General features: G+C 43.9%; 1 protein-coding gene and 1 pseudogene across 1 annotated transcript; both read left to right on the top strand.

Annotated features, from left to right (window-relative positions):
- Positions 1-17,172: 17,172 nt before the first annotated feature.
- On the top strand, positions 17,173-18,769 carry LOC110334306 (annotated as a pseudogene).
- Positions 18,770-19,825: 1,056 nt separating this feature from the next.
- On the top strand, positions 19,826-24,506 carry LOC110333870 (cytochrome b-c1 complex subunit Rieske, mitochondrial). Its single transcript, XM_021215633.2, has 2 exons — positions 19,826-20,117; positions 23,593-24,506. The coding sequence occupies exons 1-2, from the start codon at positions 19,904-19,906 to the stop codon at positions 24,201-24,203; spliced, it is 825 nt and encodes a 274-aa protein (XP_021071292.1). The 5' UTR covers positions 19,826-19,903; the 3' UTR covers positions 24,204-24,506.
- Positions 24,507-25,115: the final 609 nt, after the last annotated feature.

Genomic DNA, 25,115 nt, shown 5'->3' with positions numbered 1-25,115 from the left:
TCTCTTCTGCCTAGAATTGAAGACCCCTGGCCCCCTGCGTTCTGTGGAGATGACCTCTAATGCCAGTGCTCTTTCTTCTATATGTAAAAGATTTCTTTTAAAAGAAAACATGAATGTGAAGGAAGGCAAAGCCAAAGGGTCTTGGTTATCATGTGCATAGCCCTTCCTAGGAGGTTTGAGAGAAGGGATCAGACCTCGTGGTGAGTCACAAGTCCTGGCTTGCTCATCAAAGGGGCCACTGGGATTGGTTGGGATGTCTCAATTTGGACCAGTTCATCTAGTTCTCCAGGTCGGAAATCTGAAGTTGGTATCCACAGTGGTATACATTACTATACTGCTATCTCAGTAGTTGTCTGATGCATGGAAGATCAGTATGTGTTGCCGGAGTCCACACACTTAACAGATGACTCCCCCAAACAGGAGCCTTGGGTTAGGAACCTCAGTGTGGAAAAGATGTATGGAATCCTGAAAGGAAGAAGAGTTTGCCTTTGTGACAGGGACACTCGCTTTATAATTTGTTTAATAGTTTCATACATTTGTACAATGAATCTCAGACAGTTTCCCCCATGCTTGTCTCACCCCCTACTGGAATCCTTCTTCTCCATAAATCTCTGCTCTGCTACGTTCATGTCTCCTTTTCATCTGTGGCCCCCTGAGGTCAATTAGAGTTTCTTTCCCAGAAAATGCATGGGAAGTAATTTACTCGAGCGAGGGAGACGTGTCACAGGATACACTACTGAAGAAAACGACATCTCTCCTCCAATAACCATTAGTTGCCAATAGTCTCTCAGGGAGGGGTGGGGCCTCGTGGTTCCACCCCCATCCATGATGAAATGTCGAACTGTCCAAGTTTGTACAAGTCTTATATAGACAGTTATAGCTGCAGTGATCTCATCAGTGCAGTGGCTACAGCATGTCTGGAAGACAGCTTCTTGTGGCACATCTCTCCACCCTCTGGTTCTTGGAAGGGACAGGTGTCTCGCTGGAACCTCTTCTCCAGGGATGGGAGGCCCTGTACTTGTCAAACACCACCTTTCCCTTTGCAACTTAACTTTCTGTTACAGGAAAGTTTGGTCTAAAGCTGGCTTCCCCTGCACCCTCTTCTGAATGTTTGGTTAAAGAGCACAAGATGCCTACACCCATATTCAGGGCTGGACGGGGAGAGGGTGGAGGAGGAAGGAAAGGAGGTGTACGGTGACAGGGACACTCTTACCTAACAGCTTAAGTGTGCAGAGCCCCGAGAGGGTAGTGAAGAGGACCACATGGTACGGTACCCTGGGGCACACCTAGCGTCTGCACAATTGTGTTGGGCGTCTCCTCCAGGATGCCTACTGTCTAGATGCCGAAGGAGCCACTGTGTCCACTCAGAACTGTCTCTCTCCCAGTGCCCCTGGCAGAGTAAACATAAGCAAAGACCAGTCTGGAGAGGTGAGAGGAAGGAATGTGGCATGAAGTTAAGGAGGTAGTAAGTCTCCTTAATAAGTCTCAACTGGCCCAGACTGCATCCTTAATCCAGATCCTACTAGAATTAGACAGGCACCCGTAAATGGGAATGAGAGTTTGAATTAAGTTAGTTCAAAGTCACCCCAGAACCTTCAAATCAAGTGTCCGTTAGGAGAGGCTGAGACCGATCAGATGACCTACACTGTGTGGCAGATATTTCAGTACTCTCTCTGAAGGATCCTCTCAGTTCATCTTGCCTGGTGGCCAACTCTCAGCAGCTCAGAGAGCCAGTTGGGGGAAAGGGCTGGAGGTCTAGTCTAGCCAACCGTTCTCTGTTACCTTTGGCCAGTTCCTTCTACGTTGCAGTTCTTGGAAATGAAATTTTCTCTAGAGCTATGCAATGGCCCAAAAGGAGGCCTCAGGCCTCCCTCAGAGGTTACCCAACACACCCTCCAGCTGCAGACTTGGTGGGAAAGAACAGGCGTTAGACAGAATGTCTCCTCCCAACCCCTCCCCCCCCAGCCCACCCTTACCCAGACCTGGGCCCAGACTTACAGCTGGGTTCCTTATACTCTTTAAACCAAGGGACGGTGACAAGAAGACAGCAGCTTCAGACCAACCTCTCCTGGGGCAGAAAGGTGAAGCTCACAAGGCAAGATGGTGGAGAAGTGCAGTTCCACCCCCCTCCCCAGAGGACCTCCAGTCAGATACCCATCCCTTCTCCGATTGGTAGAAGCATCACCTGGGAGGAGAGGGTAGCACTTGGGTTTGGGGTGGGGGAAGGCAAGGAATGGAAGCCCCAGTTCTTTGCACCAAGCTACAATTTTTCACCAACCGCTTTGTGTGTGTTATTGAACAAGAAATACACAATTGCAGGATTCTCTTCATTTTAAAAGGATGTGTAGAGATGAGGTAGGCTGATGGAAGGTTTCCTAAGTCACCAGCGTCTGAAGGTAAGGTCGAGGCCAATCTGAATCTGATAGACTGACGAGATACTAGAACACCTCACCCGGAAGGAAGGACCATAGTCCTTTCCTCAAAGCCATTGCTGTCAGAAGGAGCCTATTCTTTTACGCAGCTCTTGAGGTCAGATACCTCCCAGTGTTTCACTGAATAGTGAAGGACCAAATCAACTGTTGTGACATTAAGCGGGAAGAACGTGTCGGCCTCCGATGGCTCATGTTCAGCTTCGAGTAACTTTAAGTCAAAGCCTGGCATTCAACCTTCTGTGGCAGGGACTTGGGAGGACAGTGCTGCAGTTGAGGGTTTTAAACAGTACATTAATTGACCATAGGGTTTTGCTTGGAGCAGCTGTTCTCAATCTTCCTAATGCTGCAACCCTTTAATACAGTTCCTCAGGTTGTGGTGACCCCCAACCATAACGTTATTTCATTGCTACCTCATGAGCATAATTTTGGTAGTTATGAGTCAAATTGTAAATATCTGATATGAAGAGGGTCTTAGGCAACCCCTCTGAAAGGGTTATCCAATCCCTCAAGGGGTTTGGACCCACAGGTTGAGAATGGCTGGCTTAGAAAAAAAAATGCAATATTCCGTTCCTGGATGAATTCCTTTAAGGATGTTGTCGAACTATATGATGTTTCACCAGACAAAACCACAGTATTGTAAGACACTAACAATGGGTATTAGAGACAAACCCTAAATGGCAATTAGGCCAAATGACCCAGGATCCTCCACTATGATGCCAAGGTTGAACTGTGCTGAGATTACAGTTCCACTCTTGGGGGATATTTTAAGAGCACAAGGGGGTGTTTTAACAATCCTTTCTGTGACTTTCATAAAGGAAATGAAAGAAGTATGGAAATTGAGACAATTCTGTCAGGTGTCTGCACGGATTTGCTTGCATTTGGAGCGAGATGGCTGATTTAGGCCCTGTTTTCTTCGATTTTGTTTGTGCTAAGACATTATGTTATTACAAAGCAGTTTTGTATTTTTTTATTTTGACCTTCCACACAGAAGAAAGAAAAACACGTGTCCCCTCCCCTTTAGCCCTGGCAACTGTCCTAGGTGTGCTTTAAATATGCTGTAAGTGTGGTGAGTAGTCACTTTGCCTCACTTGTCGGAAGGGTTCTGCACACCCTTTGCATTTGCCCTGTGGAAAATTGATTTTTAAAGCTCACCTCTGTATAAGAGGCCCCCCCACCTGCCCTTCCTGCCTCTATATGGATCTCTACTCTTACGGTTTAACAGCTAAATGCTCAATGGAGCACTTCACTGGTGTGTTGGACAGATGGTACCCCCTCAGACCTGACTTGTCCACACAGGAAGAGCTTCTTTCACGGTGCATTTTTGGGCCCACTCCGCACACCCCATCCTGCCACCTTCCGAGAGACCTCTCTTTGTCTGCTTGGGTTGAATGTTGACCCCATGTGCACCCATCAATAAGTCATGTCGTGGCAGGGATTAATTATCCTGTTTGACAAAGATATGGGTCGGGATTGGCCAGACTATGTTTAAGGCATACATATGCCTGGTTCTTCGCATCTCCTGCCACAAGTTGTTCTCCTGGATATGCGGTTGAACCTAGGAAAGCCCCCATCCACTTTTATTTCTTCCAACATCATACGAATGACTCCCATACACTTAATTCCTGTGCCCGTGAAATTGTATTTGAAGTTCAAAATTAAAATTACATTTGAAAACCATTAGAAAATACTATTTGTAATTGTGGAGATCCCTGAAGTTTCTTTTTATTTGAAGTGGATGTTACGATCATCCCACTCTCTCTGATGCTTCTCCCTGAAATCATAAGGGACCATGGAGAAATAGGATTTTTACTCTCATTTCTGAGTTTTCAGAACTTCAGTTATGTGCTACATGAACTTGTCACTACTTCAATTCACTTTGTGTACCAGTTCTTAGGCATCTTGAAGTCCAAGACAATCCAACGAGCCAAAATCTAAACTCATGAATATTATGGATTTCGATGGCAGCCATTGACAGGCAAAACCATTGGTTTTTGCCTTGAGGGTGGTAGTGGTATAGGAATATATTAGCTTATCTAATTCTTAATCATTCATTCATTCATTTGTATGCCAATTTATTTATTTAGTCAGAAAACACCGAGTTCTTCCTGTATAATTAACTTTACACTTTCTGGAGGAGCCCCAGCAATCTTAGTAGACTCTTGAAAGGCAAATGTGCCCACCAAAGACTGCAGTCCTGGGACACATAACACCTATTTAGAGTAAGACACATCCCAGTATATGGTGGCACAAGTGTGCAGAGTATGGACAATGGCAGTGGTGGCAGATGATACACCTGGAGCCTGAATTTTGGCCCTCAAGCAAACTGGAGTGGCATAGATTAGGTCTAGGACAAGGCTAAGACAAAGCTCAATTGTATGGCCAGGAGGGAGACTAAGTAGAAAGGCCATTCACCGTCAGGCACTTGAAAGACAGGAAACAGATTTGAAGGTAGAATTACAAAGTTAGCTTGAGATTGTCTCCAAGCACCTACAGCAAGTAGGTCTGAGGTCTTTGGAGACAAACTCTCAAGAGATCAAAAGCACCGGATGACAGTCTAGAGGTCAAAAGACAGGGAAGAGGACAGAAAGGAGAGTGACAGAAGAGAAGAGAGGATAGGAGAAGGAAAGGGAAGGGTAAGGGGAGGGGAGGGGGAGGAGAGGAGAGGAGAGGAGAGGAGAGGAGAGGAGAGGAGAGGAGAGGAGAGGAGAGGAGAGGCCCAAAACAGAAGGGAGGTATGTGAATATCCTTGTTTGGCAGGAGGGGGCGAATTGACCAGTTTAAATCAGTAGTCAGCAGATTGTGCATGGATTGAGAAAGGCGTACTTAGCCTTGATCCATTCTGACCTTCATGCTATGGAGATGAAAAAAAAAATCAGGTACACAGGCATCACTATGGGGTCATTGTTCTCTAAGGCCAACACTTCCATACGGCTGAGCTCTGGGTGAAGAGAAGGGGTGACTAAGAACGTCTCTGCATCGAAGTTCCAATAAAAGATTTGGGGGGCAAGGGATCAAGTACCCAAGGTGCAGTAGGCTACAAGAGCCATCAGTGAAAAATTCACATTCTACTGGGAAGGCCCAGAAAGCTCATTATTCAGGGCAGGTGCAGTGCTATTCAGAAATCAGGCAGGCTTAGAAGTTCCCCTTCAGCGCCCCTTCGAGGGGGAAAAACTTGCTCAGGGCTTTAAAACGTATCTGATCTGTGGTTCCAGAGAACATCTGGAGGTGCTTTGCAGGGGGCAGCTGTGGCCCATCTGGTTGACTTCTTTATAGACACCAATCTCTGTCCTAACCATGCCAAGCCTGGCACAGTTACGCCCAAGCATCCAAACTCATGCCATACATGTGGAGCTGTTCATGAGAATCCACTGTCACGTTAAACCTTCATTCTCTGCTTTCTGTTATTTCCCCCTGTGGAACAAAAAACGGAGGCAGCTTTCCACTTTTATTTGTGGGGGAATATTTAATAATCCAATACAAAGCATGAATCCAGGATGAAATGTTTCAGTAGACAAGTTTTAGTGACTAGCTAGCTCTGTCAATAGAACATGAGACTCTTAACCCCAAGGTCATGGGTTTGAGTCTTATGACAGGTACGTTGCCTTTGTTTGCTTGGCTGTGATCAGTATACAGGTTTTTGACAGCTCTGCCTTCTATCATTATAGCAATTGCAAGTAAACCTGTTTACATTTTCCAAAAACCAATAGCATGTTCGGTTTTTCTTTGTTTGTTTGTTTGTTTGGTTGGTTTTTTGTTTTGATTTTTTGTTTTTGTTTTTTGTTTTTTGTTTGTTTGTTTTAGAATTCCCGTGACACAGAGGATTATAATCGTTTGCTATATTTTTCCTAAGTTTTCCTACACTTGTTGTGGCCCTTTATTTTCCATTTTGCTATTAACAATATGTTATTTTTTTTTATGAAGGAAAGAAAATTATCAAGATGAAGAAAAGGAGAAGAAAAGTGAGGCTGGAAGGGAAGCCAAGGAAGCCAGCACTGCCTTGAGTGTGAGTGTAGAGCCCAGGGTCTGGGTATGTCCTACTGATGAGAACTATGCTGGCTCAGACATTGGGGATGAAACTCCTGCATCCTGACCAACGCTGGGCATGTGTGATGAAGGAGCCATGTGGCAGAGAACTAAGGTCACCCCTGTCCATGCTGGTCCATGCGGTTGCCATTTATAGCTGAGGATAGTTGAGGATAGCAGATCTCCGAAGTTTAGTGTCTATCTAGATCAAAAAGGAATTAATGGGCAGTGAAGACATAGTTATTTTTCCTATGGAGATATTTCAGTCTATGCTTAGACTTAGAAAATAGAAAAAAAAAGAAAGAAAGAAAGACAAGGGAGGTGGATCTCAGACAAAGGTCTACGGGTGGCTTGGCTTGGCTTTTCTTGCTTTTTGAATGATGGAAGGAATGCGTTGGAAGGCACTCCTGTTGACCCTAAAATATCAAAGACCATGTTGGTCTGTTTCTGGGTAGCCAGTTATGCTGGTTCTGCCATGAAAGAGGAGAACTTTTGGGAGGAAGCATAGAGAGAACGTAAGATGTGAATAGCGTATGGTACAGCAGCTTGGGAATAAACAGAATTTCAGAGAACACTTCAGAATTTCCCCAGGAAAGCTTTTAGACAGCACGGATGGCTCGTAGGAGGGAGTAGGATGAAGAATGGATTCCATTGCTTCTGGAGCTGGAGCGCCACTTTGCCTCTGTTGTCTTCTCTCTACCTCCTGCCTCAGATCCCTCTCTCAGGGCTCAGCTTCAAATCTGCGCTTGCTGAGCTATCCCGGCCCACGGCTCACGGGACAAGCTATTTTGTGGGGTCGAGGAGGACCGAGCCTGAAAGTGAGAAATGGGCGGGAAAGAAGAGGGAAGCCCTGCAAAGTTGTCAAGGCTTCGTTTATTGCCGGCTTGAACATTTGGTTATAAACACTGTGAGGGGGAGTGGGGAGGGGTTAAGAAATGATCACAAGAAACAGAGCGAAGGATGAATTGGGGGGGGGGGATGCTGACTGCAGACTTGAAACTTCTTGTGATTTTCTCAGAGTCCTGGCGTCACTGCTCCAGCTAATCTCAGAGTCCCGGATCCTCCCAGGTGTCAGCTTAGGACAGAAGTCTTGGGAGGAGGGAGATAGAGCAGTCTTGGCAGGGAGGGTGTCGAACAGCCTTGGGAAGGAGGGGGCAACTCGGCTCTCAACAAAGAACTATATGGCTACTAGGTGAGAGTTGTCCAAGGCCTGGTGTATCTCAATCTGGTCTCCAACACTGAGCGAAGGGATCAGGTCAGCTGTTGCCATCCTGTGGTCCTACAGGCAATGCACAGAAGTTTAAAATGGATACAACAGGATCCTAACTACATGTCATTTTCATCATGAGCTCCCTTGGCTCTTCACACACTGTCGTTTTTTCACTGGTTTAGTTTTGTTTAGAAAATGTATTGATTTCTACAGCTATACAAGTGATGCATGAGTTTTTGGGTAAGATTTTAAAACAATAACAATAATAAAGAATGCTCTAAATATCAATTTTACCATTCATGTTAGCTTCCTTCTTCATATGAAGCAACTTTCAGCAACCCATGTCTTCTGCTCAGTGCTTGTGTATTTATGGCTCTAGGGCATAGAGGATTTTGAAGAGGTAAGTCTTTGGTACTTAGTGAACACTGACTTACATTTCCTTGATTGCTGGTGAGGCTGGGGACTCTCTCACATTTACTGGCCATGTGCTTTACTTCTGTAAATTGCTTGTGGACATCATTTATTAATATGCTTAAAGTGATCACATTTTTCATATTAACGTTAGGAATTCTATGTTAAATAGATTGCTACTTGCTACTAATTGTTTTACTAATTGTTAAACTGAGCGGCTAGTTGTCAAAGACTCGGTGCTTCCACTTTTAAGATAAATCCCTGTGTAAAAACTGATATGGAAGATACTTTGTTCTGTTGATTGACTTATCAAAGAACACCTTTGTCTATTCTTGTATTCCCCCATAACTTCTCCTCATTGTTTTCCTAAATTCGGTATAGTTTTATTTAATGCTAAATATATAATGTCAGTATTCTTGAGTGAGTGGTTGTGGGGCATCACCTTACTTGCTGGGTTCTGACTTTTAGTAGGAATAATATACCTTCATAAAATTAATTGTGAGGGATCTCATTTTCTTCTATTTTCTGGGATGTGTATTAAATTGGTATTAATTCATTAATACTTTTTAACTCTCCAGTGTTACTTTCTTGATCTAGAGTTTATTTTGATGGTTATTAATATTTTTGATGGTTATTAATATTTTTAAACCCAACCCCAGCTTCAACTTCCAACAGATCAGTGCATCTCTCAGCTCTCATCAGAGAAGCCTCTTTAACCCTCCTCTGATGGTTAGTTCAGACACCCACAACTAATCAAGGTGCAGAGACTAAGAGATGGTAAAGTGTTCTACTTGAATGGAATGGTTATATCAGACCCCATTTCCATTCATCCCAACAGTCAGGGATCACCACAGAAGAAGTGGAAAGATTGTAAGAGTCAGGAGTTATAGACATTTGCAACAAATATTTATTTGCTGGGCACAACAGCACTAATGCATACACTATGCACCATGACTGTGTATGCCCACAGGAGACCTAAACAAAATCAGTCCAGCCCAAATGTCATGCTGGATAGGGAGGGGGCTCATGACGTCCAACTTTTAACTGAGAAGTTGTTAGTAGTTGATGTCTTGGGGTGGGGGTGGGGGTGGGGTGTCAGTTTTCTTCAGGTATGTGGTTCCTAAAAGTCTACCCATACTCCAGTAGACGGCCTGGCACCCATACACATATAGGTAGCACTAAGTAAACTCAGTGTGTTTGTGTGTGTGTGTGTGTGTGTGTGTGTGTGTGTGTGTGTGTATGTGTGTGTTTCAAGACCACTTGAAGGAAAAAATGGTGAGAAAGACAGGGGAAGAATTGAAGGATGAAGAGGTGGATTTGGTCAAAATACATTCTATGTGTAAATTTCTCAAACAATAAAAAGTTAATTCAGTTTTCTTAATAGTTGTAAGAATTTTCAAATTACTTAATGTTATCAGATCCTGAGAACTGTGTTCAGTGTGTCCCTTCTTATCTGTTTCAGGCCTGTATGGGACGTAGTGATTTCTCTTTTTGTTGCCGATACTGAAAATTTGTGGCATCTTTCTTTGGGTTTAGGCTGTCATGTTGGTGAGGCCTTATGGGTACAGCTTCTGGCATTCCCAGGAGACAGAGTCTCAACAGCACACTCTGGCTCTTACATCTTTCTGTGCCCTCTTCCACAATGAGCCTTAGGGGCTGGAGTTGTGGGTAACATATCCTTTGGGTTTGGTCTCTACAGCTCTGCATTTTGATTGTGTTTTGCATCAATCTTTAAGTTATTTTGGCAAGGTAAAAGATGGGGATCTAGGTTCATTTTAGTATGTGTGGGTATCCAGTTTTCAGCAGCACTTGTTAAGGAGCCTGTATTTTCTCAAAAAAAAAAAAAAGAGGGGGAAGAAAGAAAGAAAGAGAAAGAAAGAAAGAAAGAAAGAAAGAAAGAAAGAAAGAAAGAAAGAAAGAAAGAGGAGAGAAAAGAAAAGAAAGATAAAGAAAGAAGGGAAAAGAAAGAAAGAAAGAAAGAAAGAAAGAAAGAAAGAAAGAAAGAAAGAAAGAAAGAAAGAAAGAAAAGAAAAAGAGGAAAAGGAAGGAAAAAGAAAAAGAACAGTAGGTAGGTAGGTGAGAAACTTCTTTGTCGAGTATTGAGTAACTGTGGCCGTGTGGTCTCAATTCTGGCTCTTCAGTTTAATGTCCCCTTTGCTGAGTCAGCTCCATGTTTGCTTTGTTGCTGTAGCTCTATAGTAAAACTTGAAATCAAGTCCTACCAAAGCCCCAGCATGTTTCTCTCTGCTCAGTATCATTTTGGTCATCTGGGATCTTTTCAGATAAATTTTAGAACTTTTTTGTAGATTTATGAGGGATGCTGTAGTAATTTTTTAAGGAGTTGCATTGAACTTAAAGATCAGGTTTGCTACTGTAGCATTTTTGTATTGGGTCTGACAGTATATGAGCATGGGAGGTCTCTCCATTTTGTAGTGGGGAGTGTCTTCTGGTTTTAGTGTTTTATAGATTTCCTTATAGAGGTCTTTCACCTCCTTGGTTAAGACTACAGCAAAGTATTCTTGTAACGCTATTGTGAATAGAATTCGTTTCCAAGTTGTCTGTCAAGGTGATCTTTATTGGCATTTAGAGAAGCTACTGTTTTTTTGTATGTTGAATTTGTGTCATGGGACTTTGCTGAAAGTGTCAATATTAACATTTATTTGGTTGAGGATTCTCAAATAAAGTCACATCATCTACAGATAAGGGCAATTTGACTTCTTCCTTTCCTGTTTGTATCCTTTTTATTTCTTTATCTTGTTTTATTGCTCATGATAAAACTTAAAAAAAAAAAAGAGCTGGCAGATGGAGAGGTGGGGATCTGGTGCCATCTTCTGGTCTCTGGGGGCACCAGGCATGCACAGGGTGCACACAAGTTAAAACATACACAGGAATTAAACGAATCTCTAAAAGGACTCCAAGTGTTAAATCTGAATGGAAAGGTGACCACACTTCCCTTGCTTCTACGTTCAGTGAGAAGGCCTTGAGTTTCCCACTTAGTATAATGTCATTGAGTGACTCATCATAAGTAACATTTATGACTTATCATAAATAACATTTATTAAGTTGAGATCTGGTCTTTGTGTTTTTAGTTTCCTCTCTGATGATAAGGGATGGTCAACTTTTTTCAACTTTTGGCCTCATCTTTACTGTTTTGAATCTATTTGTTTTTCTAAGAATTTGAATAGTATCATTGTAATTTCTCTGATTTTTAACATAGCCCTTGTAAATACTGTTTTCATTGTACCCTATAGGTTCTGACATATTTTAATTTTCAGTTGGCTTCAGGAATTTTTAAGTTTCTCTATTGATTTCTTAAATACTCGGTTTCATCAAATTTAAATTTTTTATAGTTTTTCTGCTATTGATTTCTAGTTTTGTTCCATTGTGATAGGAATAAAAGAAATTATTTCAAAATTTAATTTGTTAAGGCTTGCTTTACTTAAAATGTGGCCTTCTGAGAATAATGTGTATTCTGCCTCATCCATCCCCAGCACCCTTCACCATCCCCTGTGGAAACTATGTACGTATTAAATGCTACCCTCCTCACCCATTTGACTACTCCAAGGAGTTCGTGAAAGTGAAATAACTCACAACACTGCCCCTTTTGATTAGCTTCTTTCCCTTAGTGTGGTGTCTTTGTGATTCATCCATCCTGGAACTCTTGTCAGAACTTGCTGTCATTTAACAATCTCTAAGGGAGAAGCAGTGCTTTTATACTGTTATTGAGGGCAGTTGTCCTACAAACTGGCAGTGATCAACTCATTATTAGCTTCCGTTCTTAGACCAACCTTGTAAGATTAGCGTAAGTATTCTTGGTTTATAAAAAAACAAAACCAAGATCGAATATCTGTTTCGGACTTGTTTCGGAAGGCTGACTCAGCAGCTAAGAGTCCTGGCTGCTTTTGTAGCGATCCCGAGTTAGGTTCCCCGTGCCCATATAGCCACTCAAAAACATCTGTAACTCAAGTTTCAAGTGATTCCATATCCTTTTCTGGCTTCTCTTGGTACCAGGCAGACTCACGGTGCACATACATACATGCCAGCAAACATTTAAAATTAATTAATGGTACCCCTCCCCTCAAAACCCCTTCTAAAATCTAATTGGTACAGCTCCAAGTCGCCTGTTCTTCTTGGACGGATGAAGCCTAGCACTGTGCTGGGAACCTGTCCCCACTGCCCAACTGTCTTAGAATCTCTCTGTAACTGCCACCAGCGTACTTTGTGCCTTGCTGGAATCACCTCTTTGCAAAAGTGCTCATCTTGGCCTGCCAGGAGAAGGTAGGATGATGGGAGGGGCCCACATCACCCTCATCCTCCCACTCAGCCCACCCCGCTAGGTGAGAGCATCTTGGACTAGATCCACAAAAGGCAGCCTCAACACATAACCTTGCTGGCTACCTGTAGCACCCGAGCCCCTGTAACAATGTTGAATCCCAGGAGACCCCCTCTCGCGCGACCACTCCTGCTTTTGAGGGTCTGGCCAGCTTCTGACCATGCCTCCCTCCCTGTAGCCTTTCTTCTACAAGGAGACTCAGAGGGAACCCAGACACAGTGCCGCTGCCGGGATACACAGAGGGAGGCATCTAGGGGCACAGAGGGGCTGGGACTCTGACTGGAGGCTGCAAGCTTCAGGGAATCTGGCACAAGAGGTAGGCTGAGTCTTTCTGACCAGTTCAGAGAACTGGGGGCAGCTGAGCCTAAGTTCCGGGGCTCTTCCTCAGGGCCCAGTCAGAGCTGGCTGTGAAAGTCACCTGGGAACAATTAGGACTTGCTATCTCTAGAGCATAGGTGCTCCCTGCTACCTGCTAGGCAATTAGCATGGGGGTGGCTTTGTGATTCTAGATGCCCAGCCTCCTCCTCCTCCTCCTCCTCCTCCTCCTCCCTCTTCTTTATTGGATATTTTCTTCATTTACATTTCAAATGCTATCCTGAAAGTCCCCTATACCCTTCCTCCACCCTGCTCCCCTACCCACTCACTCCCACTTCTTGGCCCTAGCGTTCCCCTGTACTGGGGCATATAAAGTTTGCAAGACCAAGGGGCCTCTCTTCCCAATGAACACATGGACACTTCATTCCTCCTTAGAATAGGGAACAAAATACCCATGGAAGGAGTTACAGAGACCAAGTTTGGAGCTGAGACCAGCCTACTTCTTAATTCTCCTCAGGGTTCCGTGAGCTCCCGATCGGCTAGTCCAGAACACTGTGGGAGTTAATTCACTTGTTTGTCAAATATAAGAACGCCTTGCCTAGTGTTTGAATTTTTGTGACACAGAAGTAAGAAGTATGAGGTTGTATGTGCTGCCAAAGTGGGTGAAACACACACACACACACACACACACACACACACACAAACCAAATAAACAAGAAACCAAAAGAAGCCCCTAAACAAACAAGCAACCAAAACCAAAACATGGTTCTCACCTCAAAGAGGGTAAGAGATTATTCTGCAGCCAAGTATGAGTGATGACTACGGATACAGATTGAATTTACCTCAAGTTCCATGTACCAACACGGTAATAGTGCCATGACATTTCTATGGTAACAGAACAACAACAAATAGTGAATCAACACTTTCAAGTGCATTGGTGGAAACCCCAAATAGGTAATTTATAGCAACGTGGAGAAATCTCTGTTAAGGGCCCCAGTCATTATCTGATGACATTCTTAGCCTTGAGATTGGTGGACAGTAGACATCGTTTCCTATATCCCTTAAGGACATTGGGTCATATACAGAGAAGCAGCACTATAAGTGGATATTGAAGAGACTAAGATAGCCTCAGATATTAGGATCTGGATCTGCAGTGTTCCACCATCTCCACACTCACTGACGCTCTGACTAGTCATCAGTCTTTCTAGAATATTCAGTGTAGGTGTGGCCTTCCGCTTCTGTAGCACAGGACGCCTGTCCCTGGAACAGTTTCGCTCCTCTGTATACTCAGGTTTTGTGACAGCCAGCACACGATGCTTGACTATATAAAAAGAAGATGCATACTTATAAAATCCAACAACAACAACAACAAACAAACACCCAACAGATAATTGTAACTTTAATTTTTTTCCTATTTTAATGATGGTTCTTAAATGCTTTAACTTTCCTTGTAACCCACCACTCACCAGAGATAGTGGAAAGAATACAGGGGAAGTGGACCTGTTTAGGAAGGTTCTTTGGAGCAACTTCTATCTGTGTTGTCTGGAAATTGGCAGTTCAGTTCATAGGTTAGCAGTGACAGCTCGATCCACTCACAAACACCTCACAGATACGCCAGCAGTCCCGTTCGGTAGAGTTGGATCAGCAATAGTGGTGACATGACCTAGCAGAGACAGCCAGGCCTCAGCCTCAGCCTTGGCCCACAAGCCTTGCACAGCTAGCTGTACCAGCAAGCCAAGCTCTGTCTCTGCACTCCGTGGAGTCCGATTCATAACCTCCAGACATCACGTGTCCCCCACGTGCCTTACCTCAGCACGTTCAAACTGCAGCACACCACCAGACGTTTTTTGATGCATTTTTCTCTATGGTATCCTGGCAAATGCAACTCAATTATGCAATTAAGGTGGAGTAATACATGAGTGATGTTAGCAAAGAATCCTTCATCACATGTCCTTTCACGTGCTTGCTTTAGCAGAACATCCATTCTGTGTTTGCTTCAGTGAAACGCTCCTTCACGAGTCTGCCTTAGCCTTTCACAACTATGTCCACTTTAACAAAACATTCCTTCACATGTTCAGCCCAGCAAAATGCCATCCAACTGACTTCCCAAAGAACCCTTACATTTCCACTTCAGATAGTTGTTTTCTGAGTCTAGTTTCCTCCTGGCAAACCTGTGGTCTCAGTCTGCCTCTGTGGAAGCACTTCTGTTGCGGTCCCTCCTGTGTCCACCAGAGGGAGCTAGAAAACGCCAGACCTTAACAGCAGAGCCACCAGAAGACTTGATTGGTCAAGTTAGGGTCAGGTGGTAGGGAGGCTCCAGGTCTTGGTGATAAGAGTTGTGTGGGACTCCTCCCTGGGCATTTGCAGGGTAGCCCTTAGATTAAGGGGTTGGCACCTTATCCGTTAGATGAGCTCATGACAAACTTTTGTTCTTTGCAAAGACCTGTGAAACTACAGGGGCTTGGGGTTGGGAGGCAGATTAGGGTATATGGAGGAGGAAGATGGGAGACTCTCTCTATTCCTCAGCTCACTCGTTCCCACAACAGGAAATGGATTGTTTTTAAAGGAAAGACGAGCTTATTCTGGTCCTTAGCTCAAAGGTCCATCACTGTGGGGAAGCTAAAGTGGCCTGGTTTCCCATGGAAACTAGCTGGGAACCTGAGTATCTTCGGGGAGCTTTGCTGGCGTTTAATATTGATGATGGTGGGGCTGTAAAGATGACCTGGGTTTAAAAGCACTAGCCGTTCTTCCAGAAGGCCCAAGTTCGATTCCTTGCACCCTCCTGTTGGCTCATGACCATCTGTGTGTAACTCTACTTCCAGGAATCTGACGTCCTTTTCTGGTCTCCACAGGTACCAGACGTGCATGTGGGCACAACGACATCCATGCACACAAACTATCCATGCACACAAAATAAAATTTAGAGGATTAGAAAATAAAATTTAAAAATTGACAATGAGTTCAAGTTCAAACACACGACAAGGACAAAGCAGCATCCATGCAGGGAGGACTGGATTTGAACCCCAGGGCCAATCATGTCCACTGCTAAAAAGTGCCATTTCACTTACCTTCAGGCGAAAGCATCACTCTGCAGTAGATTTTGTTGTTGTTGTTGTGGTGGTGGTGGTGGTGGTGGTGGTGGTGGCTCCTGAGCTACACATCTCTTCCTCCTCTCAGGTGACAACCCACTGCGTAGGCACCAGCACCACAGGGATACAGAGGGAGTGGCTTGGGGAAAAGAATGGCTCCCATTTCCCAGGACACAGCAATGAGCACATAACCTGCTGTAGCAGAGACAGTAGGATATGATGAACATTTTTAATGGAGCCTGGGTTGGAGTGTGGGCTTCCCACTGACAATAGCTGGTGGAGCCATCTTACAATCCCAGCTCCCTTGAGAATCAGGTACACAGACCTTCTTGGAGCCTATTTGCACTTTGGTCTGGGTCCTGGTCCAACTCAGACCAGTGATAAAATTCCGTTGGGCTTTAGTTTATTTGGATTTCTTTCTCCTTGAATAAGAAAATAAGTTAGCAGACTGAGGGTGTCTTCCTTTCGAAAAAGGAAAAACAAAGACAGAAGGACAGACAGACAGACAGACAGACAGACAGACAATTGGCAGCTTCTTCGGCATGAGTGATTTGCACTCTACAAAATCTGTCTTAATATTTAACCCCAAAGCAACAGCATTAGGAGGTCAGGGTTTGAGGAGTTGACAGAGGGAACCTGTTCCCTTGTGTCACTTCATCTTCTAGCATGTATGGACACAGTATCCTTCCCACAGAGAACACAGCAATAGGGCACCATCTTTGAAGAAGGGAGCTGTACTGGTCAGCCAACTCTCACTACTGGTCCCTTCACCGTAGGCTTCCAGTTTCCAGATCCAGAAGAAACAATTTTTTATTCTCTGAAAATTATCCAGTCTCAAGACATTTTAAAGAAAAAGGCTGGTGAGATGGCTCAGCAGGTAAAAGTGGGTGATAATCTGAGGTTTGTCCTCAAGACCCATGAGACGGGAGAGAACCACCTCCCGCAAGGGGTCCTCTGACTTCCAGATGCACAGGATGGGACACTTGTGCCCTGGTGTGTGTACGACACAATGGCCAACACATGTAAGTAACTAACTAGTCTTAGATATTTAGTGATAGCAGCACAACCAAGATAGCAACAGTAGGAAAGGGACCTACCAGGTTTCTGTTAGTTCTGAAAAGCAGGTGAACTGAACCCGAGTCAGAGGACTGGAGCCCAAAGCTTGAAAACATTTCAGTAAGACGCAACGGGCCATTCTGGCTCTTGTAGGAGAGCTGGCCTCTGATATTCTCAAGAACTGCTGAAGAACAGACCTATTGCTGGCCCTGGCTTGTCTTTCTTGAGCTGTTTCTCAGCTGAGGCTTTCTGTCCAGGGCCAGCTCAGATGTATATGGTGTCATATGCATCCTGGAAAGCTTCATGGTCCGTCTCTGGACAAACACTGGCACCAGCAGCAGCAGTTGGTATCTAGCTGGGGATTCAGTTCCATCATGAGATAGAGCCACAGGCAAGGGCAGTTTGGGGTGAAGACTTCCATCTGGGGATTCAGCTGAGAGAGGAAAGGTTAGATAGATCTCTGCCCTGGTAGATATTTATTCCTGGTTCCTTAGGCGAGATCTACATGGAGTTCTTGCTTGCTTTGGGATTATCCCAGGTCCTGTCCCTGGAGTGGGGACAGGGGTTGACATCAAAGAACCAAACATCTCCCTCAGGTTCATCTGCTGGTCTTTCTATGCCACATGCTTACTCAAGCAGACAGAATTTGTGAGATCGTCCCCACCTCTTCTCTTCCCGTGCCTTGTGCAGTCTGTCTTGCATGTGTGTCCTCTCTCTGTCTCTCTCTTCTTCCTCCCTTCCCCTCTTCCTTCTCTGACTCGCCCCATTCAGGGAACCTTGGCTATTTCTACCTCCAGCTTGTGAAAGGATTAGTATAAGTGTTTGCTTCCACAAAGGAAATCCCTAGGGAAGTTTTTCACCAGCTTCAGTATTCAGAAAACACTTCAATTTTGGTCCATGGAGCCAGGCTTCATCCCCAGCTGACAGCATCTCTTGGCAATACCAGCTACTTGGTACTGGTTTGGGGGACGAGAAAGATACAGGTCTAAAGGGGTCATGGGTTCTTCCCTTAAGGCTTCAAGGAGCAGCTGATGCCAGGCAGTATGTGGCAGAGGTGGGCTCCATGAAAGAAGGCCCTAGGAGGTCACTGCATGAAGATGTAGCAGTGGAGCCTGGATTGCAGTGACCCCACCCCCACCCCAAGATGTTGAGCCATAAGCCATCTGTCCAGGAGAGCTGCTTACAGGGAGTGCAATCAGCCTTAGAGAGAGATGTCTGTCAAGCAGCAACACTGAAGGAGTAAAGTCATCTAAGTCCTTTGAGACTGAAGCCTTAGATAATAGACACAATGTCTGTGCTTCACTTTAAAAGTCTGATCCTGCTCATACTTTATATTTAAGAGACACACCCTCCCCACTGGCTGTGGTCCCCTCCAGGTTCCTCTGTCCCATCTGGTTGCACCACGACAGATCAGGCCTCTGTAGCACTGACCATGAGCAACGCCCATGTCAAAGATGCCCTGATCCTGGACTCGACTCGTCTTTGAAACAGCACAGGACAGTCAGGAGGATGGGTTTTTTCACTGCTCCTCAGGTCTCAGTCTCCAGGAGAAAAGCTATAAAGGTTATCTTTGATGAAGTCATCATGGTAGATGTCTTGGACATTGGCTATTCTGCTCATCTAACCTCAATGAAGAGGTGGCACACTGAAAAACCCCACAACTGGTCATTTATGCAGTCTTCCAAATGTGTGCTCATGGGGGCACATACTCTGGTCCTCACAAATATTGATGATCCTTTTGAAAGAGGAGTATTGCCAGCAGCAATAAGACCCAAGATGGCTGGTAGCTTCAATTCTGGTGATTGTCGGCCCTCAATTCAACATATAACCAGCAGTCGCACCTTGCTCTAAGCAAGGTAGCTTCAATGGCGGGGACTGGGGCCTACTGAACACATACTGATGTCAGGAAACACGTTAGCACTTGTGTATAAGCTGAGTGTGCAGTGCTTAAATTCTTAGTTTTTATTTTTTACTGGGTTTTTAAAACCCTAAAAGAATAAACAAAGTATTTGGCATAGAGAAAGTTGTATGGGTGAGAACTTCATTCTTTGAAAGTGAATGCTATCTCTAAACTCAGTTGTCTGTGTGAACTTGAAATCAAGGTTTATTCTACTTGGAAAAGTGGAGATTTTTCAAGTGTAAGAGGGAGTAATGTTTATTAGCATCACACGGAGACTTTGTTATTGGTGTAATCAGAACTGAAAGAGAAGTTAGAAAGCTGGCAGTTTTCTCACTATGTGAAAGTGATTGTACTGCCTAACATCACTTGGGAAAACCCTCTTGTTCAAAAAAAAAAAAAAAAAAAAACCCTCAGGGGTCTACAATACTCCACTGCTTGCTGGCAATCCATGCTGAGCAAAGGGTCTAAGGACCAGGTCCTTGACTGGTAAAACGCTGGTTATCCATAGTGTTATTTCATCAAGATCATAATTACAAAGAACAACGAAGGAAACTACCAAATCCAAAGTGTAGTAGATGATGAATAATCGTAAGCCACCGTTTTTTTTTTTTTTTTTTTTTTTTTTGGGTTTTTTTTTTTTTTTTTTTTTTTTTTTTTTTGGCAAGGTTTGACAAAAAATAGTTTCTGGCTTTTTTGTTGTAAGAAGATTAAAATCGTCTTGGCAAAAGACAAAAAGTGGCTGGTATTTATTCTAGGTGATAGGCGTCAGGAAGTAGTAGTAGTCTGTTTTTTTCTCATGCCTAGGTCGTCCCCGATTTAAGTTTTTGCCCTAAACGAAGGGTCTCAATCAGGACCACAAGAAATCCCTCCTGACTTCTGCTTTCCTGGGGCAGGGCAACCAGGTCAGACACCAGAGTCAGCGCCAGGCCCCGCCCTTTCCTGCCCCGCCCCCAACCTGCGCCCGACGCCACGCCCCCAACGCGGCGCTCCTCCGGATTCGCTCAGCCCAGCGAAACGCCCTTTCCGGCGTCGCGCTGACGTCACAAGCCCTGCGCCTCCCGCTCCTCTTTCGGGCCATCGTTTGAACGGAAGGTCGTCCCTGTGACCGACGAGGTGGTTGGAGCAGCCGTCGCCATGTTGTCGGTCGCCGCCCGCTCGGGCCCGTTCGCGCCCGTCCTGTCGGCCACGTCCCGCGGGGTGGCGGGCGCGCTGCGGCCTCTGCTGCAGGGCGCGGTGCCCGCCGCCTCGGAGCCACCTGTTGTGGACGCGAAGCGACCGTTCCTGTGCCGCGAGTCGCTGAGTGGCCAGGCCGCGGCCCGGCCTCTGCAGGCCACGGTGGGCCTGAACGGTGAGCCGGCTTTCGGGGTGCCCCCGATCTCGTCCCCTGCGGCTCCAGGTCCCGGGCGGCGGCGGCAGCGGGCGGTGTGCTGGGATGTGGTGGGCCGGCCGCGGCGACCTTGGCAGGCCGAGCGCCTCCCGGAGCCGGCGGGCTCACGGTGACGGGATGCGGCTGGGATGCTCCAGTAGCTGCATCCCCCAGGAGTCAGGAGCCCGTCTGCTCGTCCGTCTGTCTGGGTTCCCTCCTCAGGCTACACTTGACGTCCTGGATTAACTGATTGGCCTCCCTCTGTCACGGCTAAGAGGCTGTTGGTTACAGGAATTTGACCTTGGGCAAGTTTCCTCGTTGTTACCACAATTTTGTAGGGGTGTTGTGAGCCCGACACGAGAGAATTCTATGTAAAACTATTGGTACGGTTTAGACGATAAGTGTTCAAATAGAAATTGTAAAAAAAACAAAAATACCATCCATGCAGGAAGTTGTCGCTTTTCGGCATCATAACTTCCTAGCAGCCCCATCCCCATAGACACAAAACCAGCCCTGTCAATTCCACTGTAGGGGATCAGCGGTGGTTTCAGATACCTGGCTCTAGGGCTTTCATAATCTTTCTTAGTTGTGAAGGCGAGGCAGGCATAAATGATACTTTTTTTTTTTTTTGAATACAGAAAACAGACCCATCAGAGGTGAAGTGACCCACACAGTGAGAATCTATGCAGCATGGTCTCTTCCTAGTGTATCTAAGTCTGTGTTTCACATTCCCTTGTGACTTAAAAATCTAGGAAGCTTTGTGGTGTCTCCCGAAATGTGGGAAGCTGCACTGGGCTCTTTGGTTTCTGCTCCAGTAGTTGACTGACTCTTCACGTTTTCAAGTAGAGTAAACTTTGATTTCAAGTTCACACGGACCGTTGAGTTTAGAAATATCATTCACTTTAAAAGAATGAAGTTCACACCATACCAAGCATAGTAAGAATCTATGATTGTTCAATGTATTACCTACTTGGCACTGTTCAGGGTTAAGTTTATGACCTTTCTACATGTCAATCAAATTGCCTTCTTAGACAGCTTTTTTACTCTGCGTCCATTCTCATCCAGCCTCTGTCTGTCTGTCTCTTCTGCCTCTCTTTGAGCAGGGTCTCACTATGTATCCTAGGCTGTCCTCAGACTCAAGGTCTTCCTGACTCTGTCTTGGCAGAGCCACCCTGGTTAGCTTCTCCTGCAGATTTTTAATGATCCCCACTGGGGTTGCAGTTTATCTGTATTTTAGTCTTTAACCTCAATTTCAGGTCAGATTACAAATTTTACGTTTGCTGATATCTTTGTGTCATTATAGCATGTTGACTCTCTCCACTCTATTGTTGAGACTTCTGGCCTTGATTTTAAGGGGTAGAATAATAGCTCCTTAATTTTTGTCTCCCAGTATCAGGTTTTATATACATTTGAGTCAAGATCTTTTTTCAGAGCACTAGTGGGTCTTTGAATAACTTTTCAGGACAGAAGTGTAAGAACCTACTTTGTTCTAAGTCTGTTTGGGTTAGGAGATCAGTAGGTAAGAAGTGAGGGAGGAGAAAATTGCAGAGGTGAAAAGTGTCACCTAAGTTTGTCAGATAGCCGAAAGGTTTCTAATAAAAATTGGTGGTGTGCCTGCTTCATGAAAGCATTTTCCAAACCAGGCAATATAGAAACAAAGCCAAAACCTTTCCTGAAAGCATACTTTACTTTGTAGCTCAATTGCCCGTTAAAATCCATCTGGGTGGCTATGGAAAGATTGGTAGTGACAAAATGGGTGGATTCAGATGTGAAGTGTGTGGATGAAAACATCTGCATTATGGGAGCGTCAGGTACCTTGGCTCTACAACTACAAAAAGTTTACCTGCCTTAGATTTCCTTTATTTCGAGGTGATATTTCAATAACTGATCATGTATCATGTTGGAATTAAATTAAGCATCTATGTTTAATATAACTTGTGCAAATTACATAGAAAATGACTTTTGTAGTAATTTCCTAAAGGTCCCTTGGTTGATTATGGTGATGTGTAACTTGCTGTACATAGAACAGTCAATAACTGGATTTCTTTTGTCACCAAAACTCTTGCAAATGAGTCATTCTGTGTAGTGTATTTAGTTACCTTGTATTGTTAGGTGGTGGTTGTAGGTACTGTTGAATGCAGAACTGTAAACTTGGCTCCTTTCTGTTTTAGGTAGGCAACAATTGTTTTGTTTTGTTTTGTTTTAGTGTAATTCCAGGCATTTTCCTGGGGAAGTAATTCTTACTTGATTCCAAATGCCAGTTTACACCATCAAATTGATATTAGGTAGATTAATACATAATTAATGTGATGTGAGTCCGCAGAGTCCTAATTGTTACTCTTAGGTCATCACTCCGCATGTCTGGGTTCCTCCCCCAAAATGATAGGGTTGTCAGAAACGTAATTTTGATAATTTTCATTCTTGTTTGAATTTGTGGCTTCCATAAAGTTACTCACTTTGAAGTCATGTAAAAAGTAGGTGAAATGTAAATATTTGGGTACTGAGGCTTCTTAGGATGAGATCGTTAAAGACCAAGATAGCACTGCCACTTTCAGTGGCATTGTATGTTCTGAGTAGTTCTTTGTTTTGAAAACTTTTTTTCTGAGAATAAGTTAACATCCTTTTTTTCCCCTAAAAAAGTAAATGTGGTGGTAGTTCCTAAAACATACACTTTGCAAGGATGCGTATTTTCATATATATAATTTATATCTATTATTTTTGTATGGAAATTTACTTTCTAAACAAAGAATCATTCCAGTAAGTTCATTCTTTTTGTTAGATATTTCCAAATGGCATGAGAGAGAGGACATGCCACTTTTGCTTTCAAAGTACATGCAAGCAGTAAATGTTTTGTCATTTGTCACAAACATTTGGTCCATTTTATGACCTCCAGGAAAAGTGCCCCACAGTATGAAAAAGAAAGATTTTTTTATAAGCATTGTTACTCTACTGAAGGGGGAGACATATGAAAGTCACCTCCTTTTTTTCCTTATTAAACTTAGTAATTACTTTGCAGATTTTATTGAGTGTTGCTGCCTGTTCTGATAGTTGTTATTCTCTGACACTAGAGGCTTTCTTTGGAAGATAGAGTAATATCAATTTATGCCCTGGAATTAAAAGTTAACAATCCTTAAGTTTTCTATGAAGTATACCAAAAAACACAGGAGGCTTATTGTTGTGTAAATAGTATGTTGTAAACTTTAGCTAGTAGTTTTTACAGAAAGCACATAGCAGAGATACAAGGCTGGCCTTTGCCTTGAGATGGTCATGCAGCAACTTTTAGGTGGGCTAAGTTTAGTGTAGCTGGATAGTCTATCTAAGCAATTGGTTTTTTAAACTTAAATATCTGTTTATTGTGTTATTTGCCATTGTTACTCAAAAGTCTTGGCTGATGTGTACCCCTTTCAGGACATCCTTTTAATTGTGTTGTTTTTTTTCTTACCTGTTTGTCTTGCAGTTCCTGCTTCTGTTCGTTTTTCCCATACAGATGTCAAGGTGCCTGACTTCTCTGACTATCGTCGCGCTGAAGTTCTCGATAGCACAAAGTCCTCTAAAGAGAGCAGTGAGGCTAGAAAAGGCTTCTCTTACCTGGTAACTGCAACTACTACTGTGGGCGTTGCATACGCGGCCAAAAATGTGGTCTCCCAGTTTGTTTCCAGCATGAGTGCTTCTGCTGATGTACTGGCCATGTCGAAGATCGAGATCAAGTTGTCTGATATTCCAGAAGGAAAGAATATGGCTTTTAAATGGAGAGGCAAACCTCTGTTTGTGCGCCATAGAACCAAGAAGGAGATTGACCAAGAAGCTGCAGTTGAAGTGTCCCAGTTAAGGGACCCACAGCATGATTTAGAGCGTGTAAAGAAACCTGAATGGGTTATTCTGATTGGTGTCTGTACTCATCTTGGTTGTGTACCCATTGCAAACGCGGGAGATTTTGGTGGCTATTATTGCCCCTGCCATGGGTCACACTATGACGCCTCTGGCAGGATTAGGAAGGGCCCTGCACCTCTCAACCTGGAAGTGCCTGCCTATGAGTTCACCAGTAATGATGTAGTTGTCGTGGGTTAGATGCTTGGACTCAGGGCCTAGGTTTCTGTCGATCTTCAGGTCCCCTCAGAAGAGTGGAGCGTAAGCCTTGTGTACATCTAGGTTGATTGATTTAAAATATTTAAGAATTGTTAATAATGTATTGGCAAACATTAATGTGAAGTAATTGAATTAATTCACTGTTAAATATTATCAAGCATTAGCATAATAAAACCACTGTTGAACATCGTTAAATTCAGTCACAGACTTGAAAGGTGCAATGTCTTTGATAGCTAATTCTAATAAAACATTACGGATTGTTGTACAAGGTATTCGTGAAATCTATAATTGGTGTTCTCATCTAAATTTCTTTTCATGTCTTGAACTTGAGAAAAGGTGGGGACATTATTTTTCACCTCAAAGTATATGGGGAAATCATTTTGATATCTAATATTTTTCTGTTTTGATATTAAACCTTTCACAATTATGGAAGTATATAGTATTTTATTGAAATATTTTCATTTTTAAAGTCTGGATTTTACTCTCTAGCCAAACTGGCCTCAAACTTGTAATCTTCCTCTGCTTCCTGGGTGTAGGATGACAGGCATGTGCCATCACATCTAGTTCTTAAGTTTGTCTCCAAACCCAAACTAACAAGACTGCCTTGAAAGGCTAGTAAGGACAAGGAAGAAAAATACAAATTCAAAATATTATTCTACTCAAAGATAAACATTCCTTGTCTTTATTTGCATGTATACTTTCTTGATAAGAATTATATTCCCTGTGTAAAACCACTTAGTTTGGGACTATTTTCCCTATGGTAAAGGTAAGATTGCAGCTCAGGAGACAGCACAGTTGACACAAACACAACTCAGCACAGCAGTGTGCTCCCGTGGAGTCTATAAAGCGCTCGATCGGAAGGCAGAGTCTTTAGGTCATTGGTAAAAATAAATA

The sequence above is a fragment of the Mus pahari genome, chromosome 16 (genome assembly GCF_900095145.1).
Source record: "Mus pahari chromosome 16, PAHARI_EIJ_v1.1, whole genome shotgun sequence".
In the NCBI taxonomy this organism is placed as follows: Eukaryota; Metazoa; Chordata; class Mammalia; order Rodentia; family Muridae; genus Mus; species Mus pahari.
Note: the sequence above shows the minus strand (reverse complement) of the source record. Positions and strands in the feature narration are given on the sequence as shown.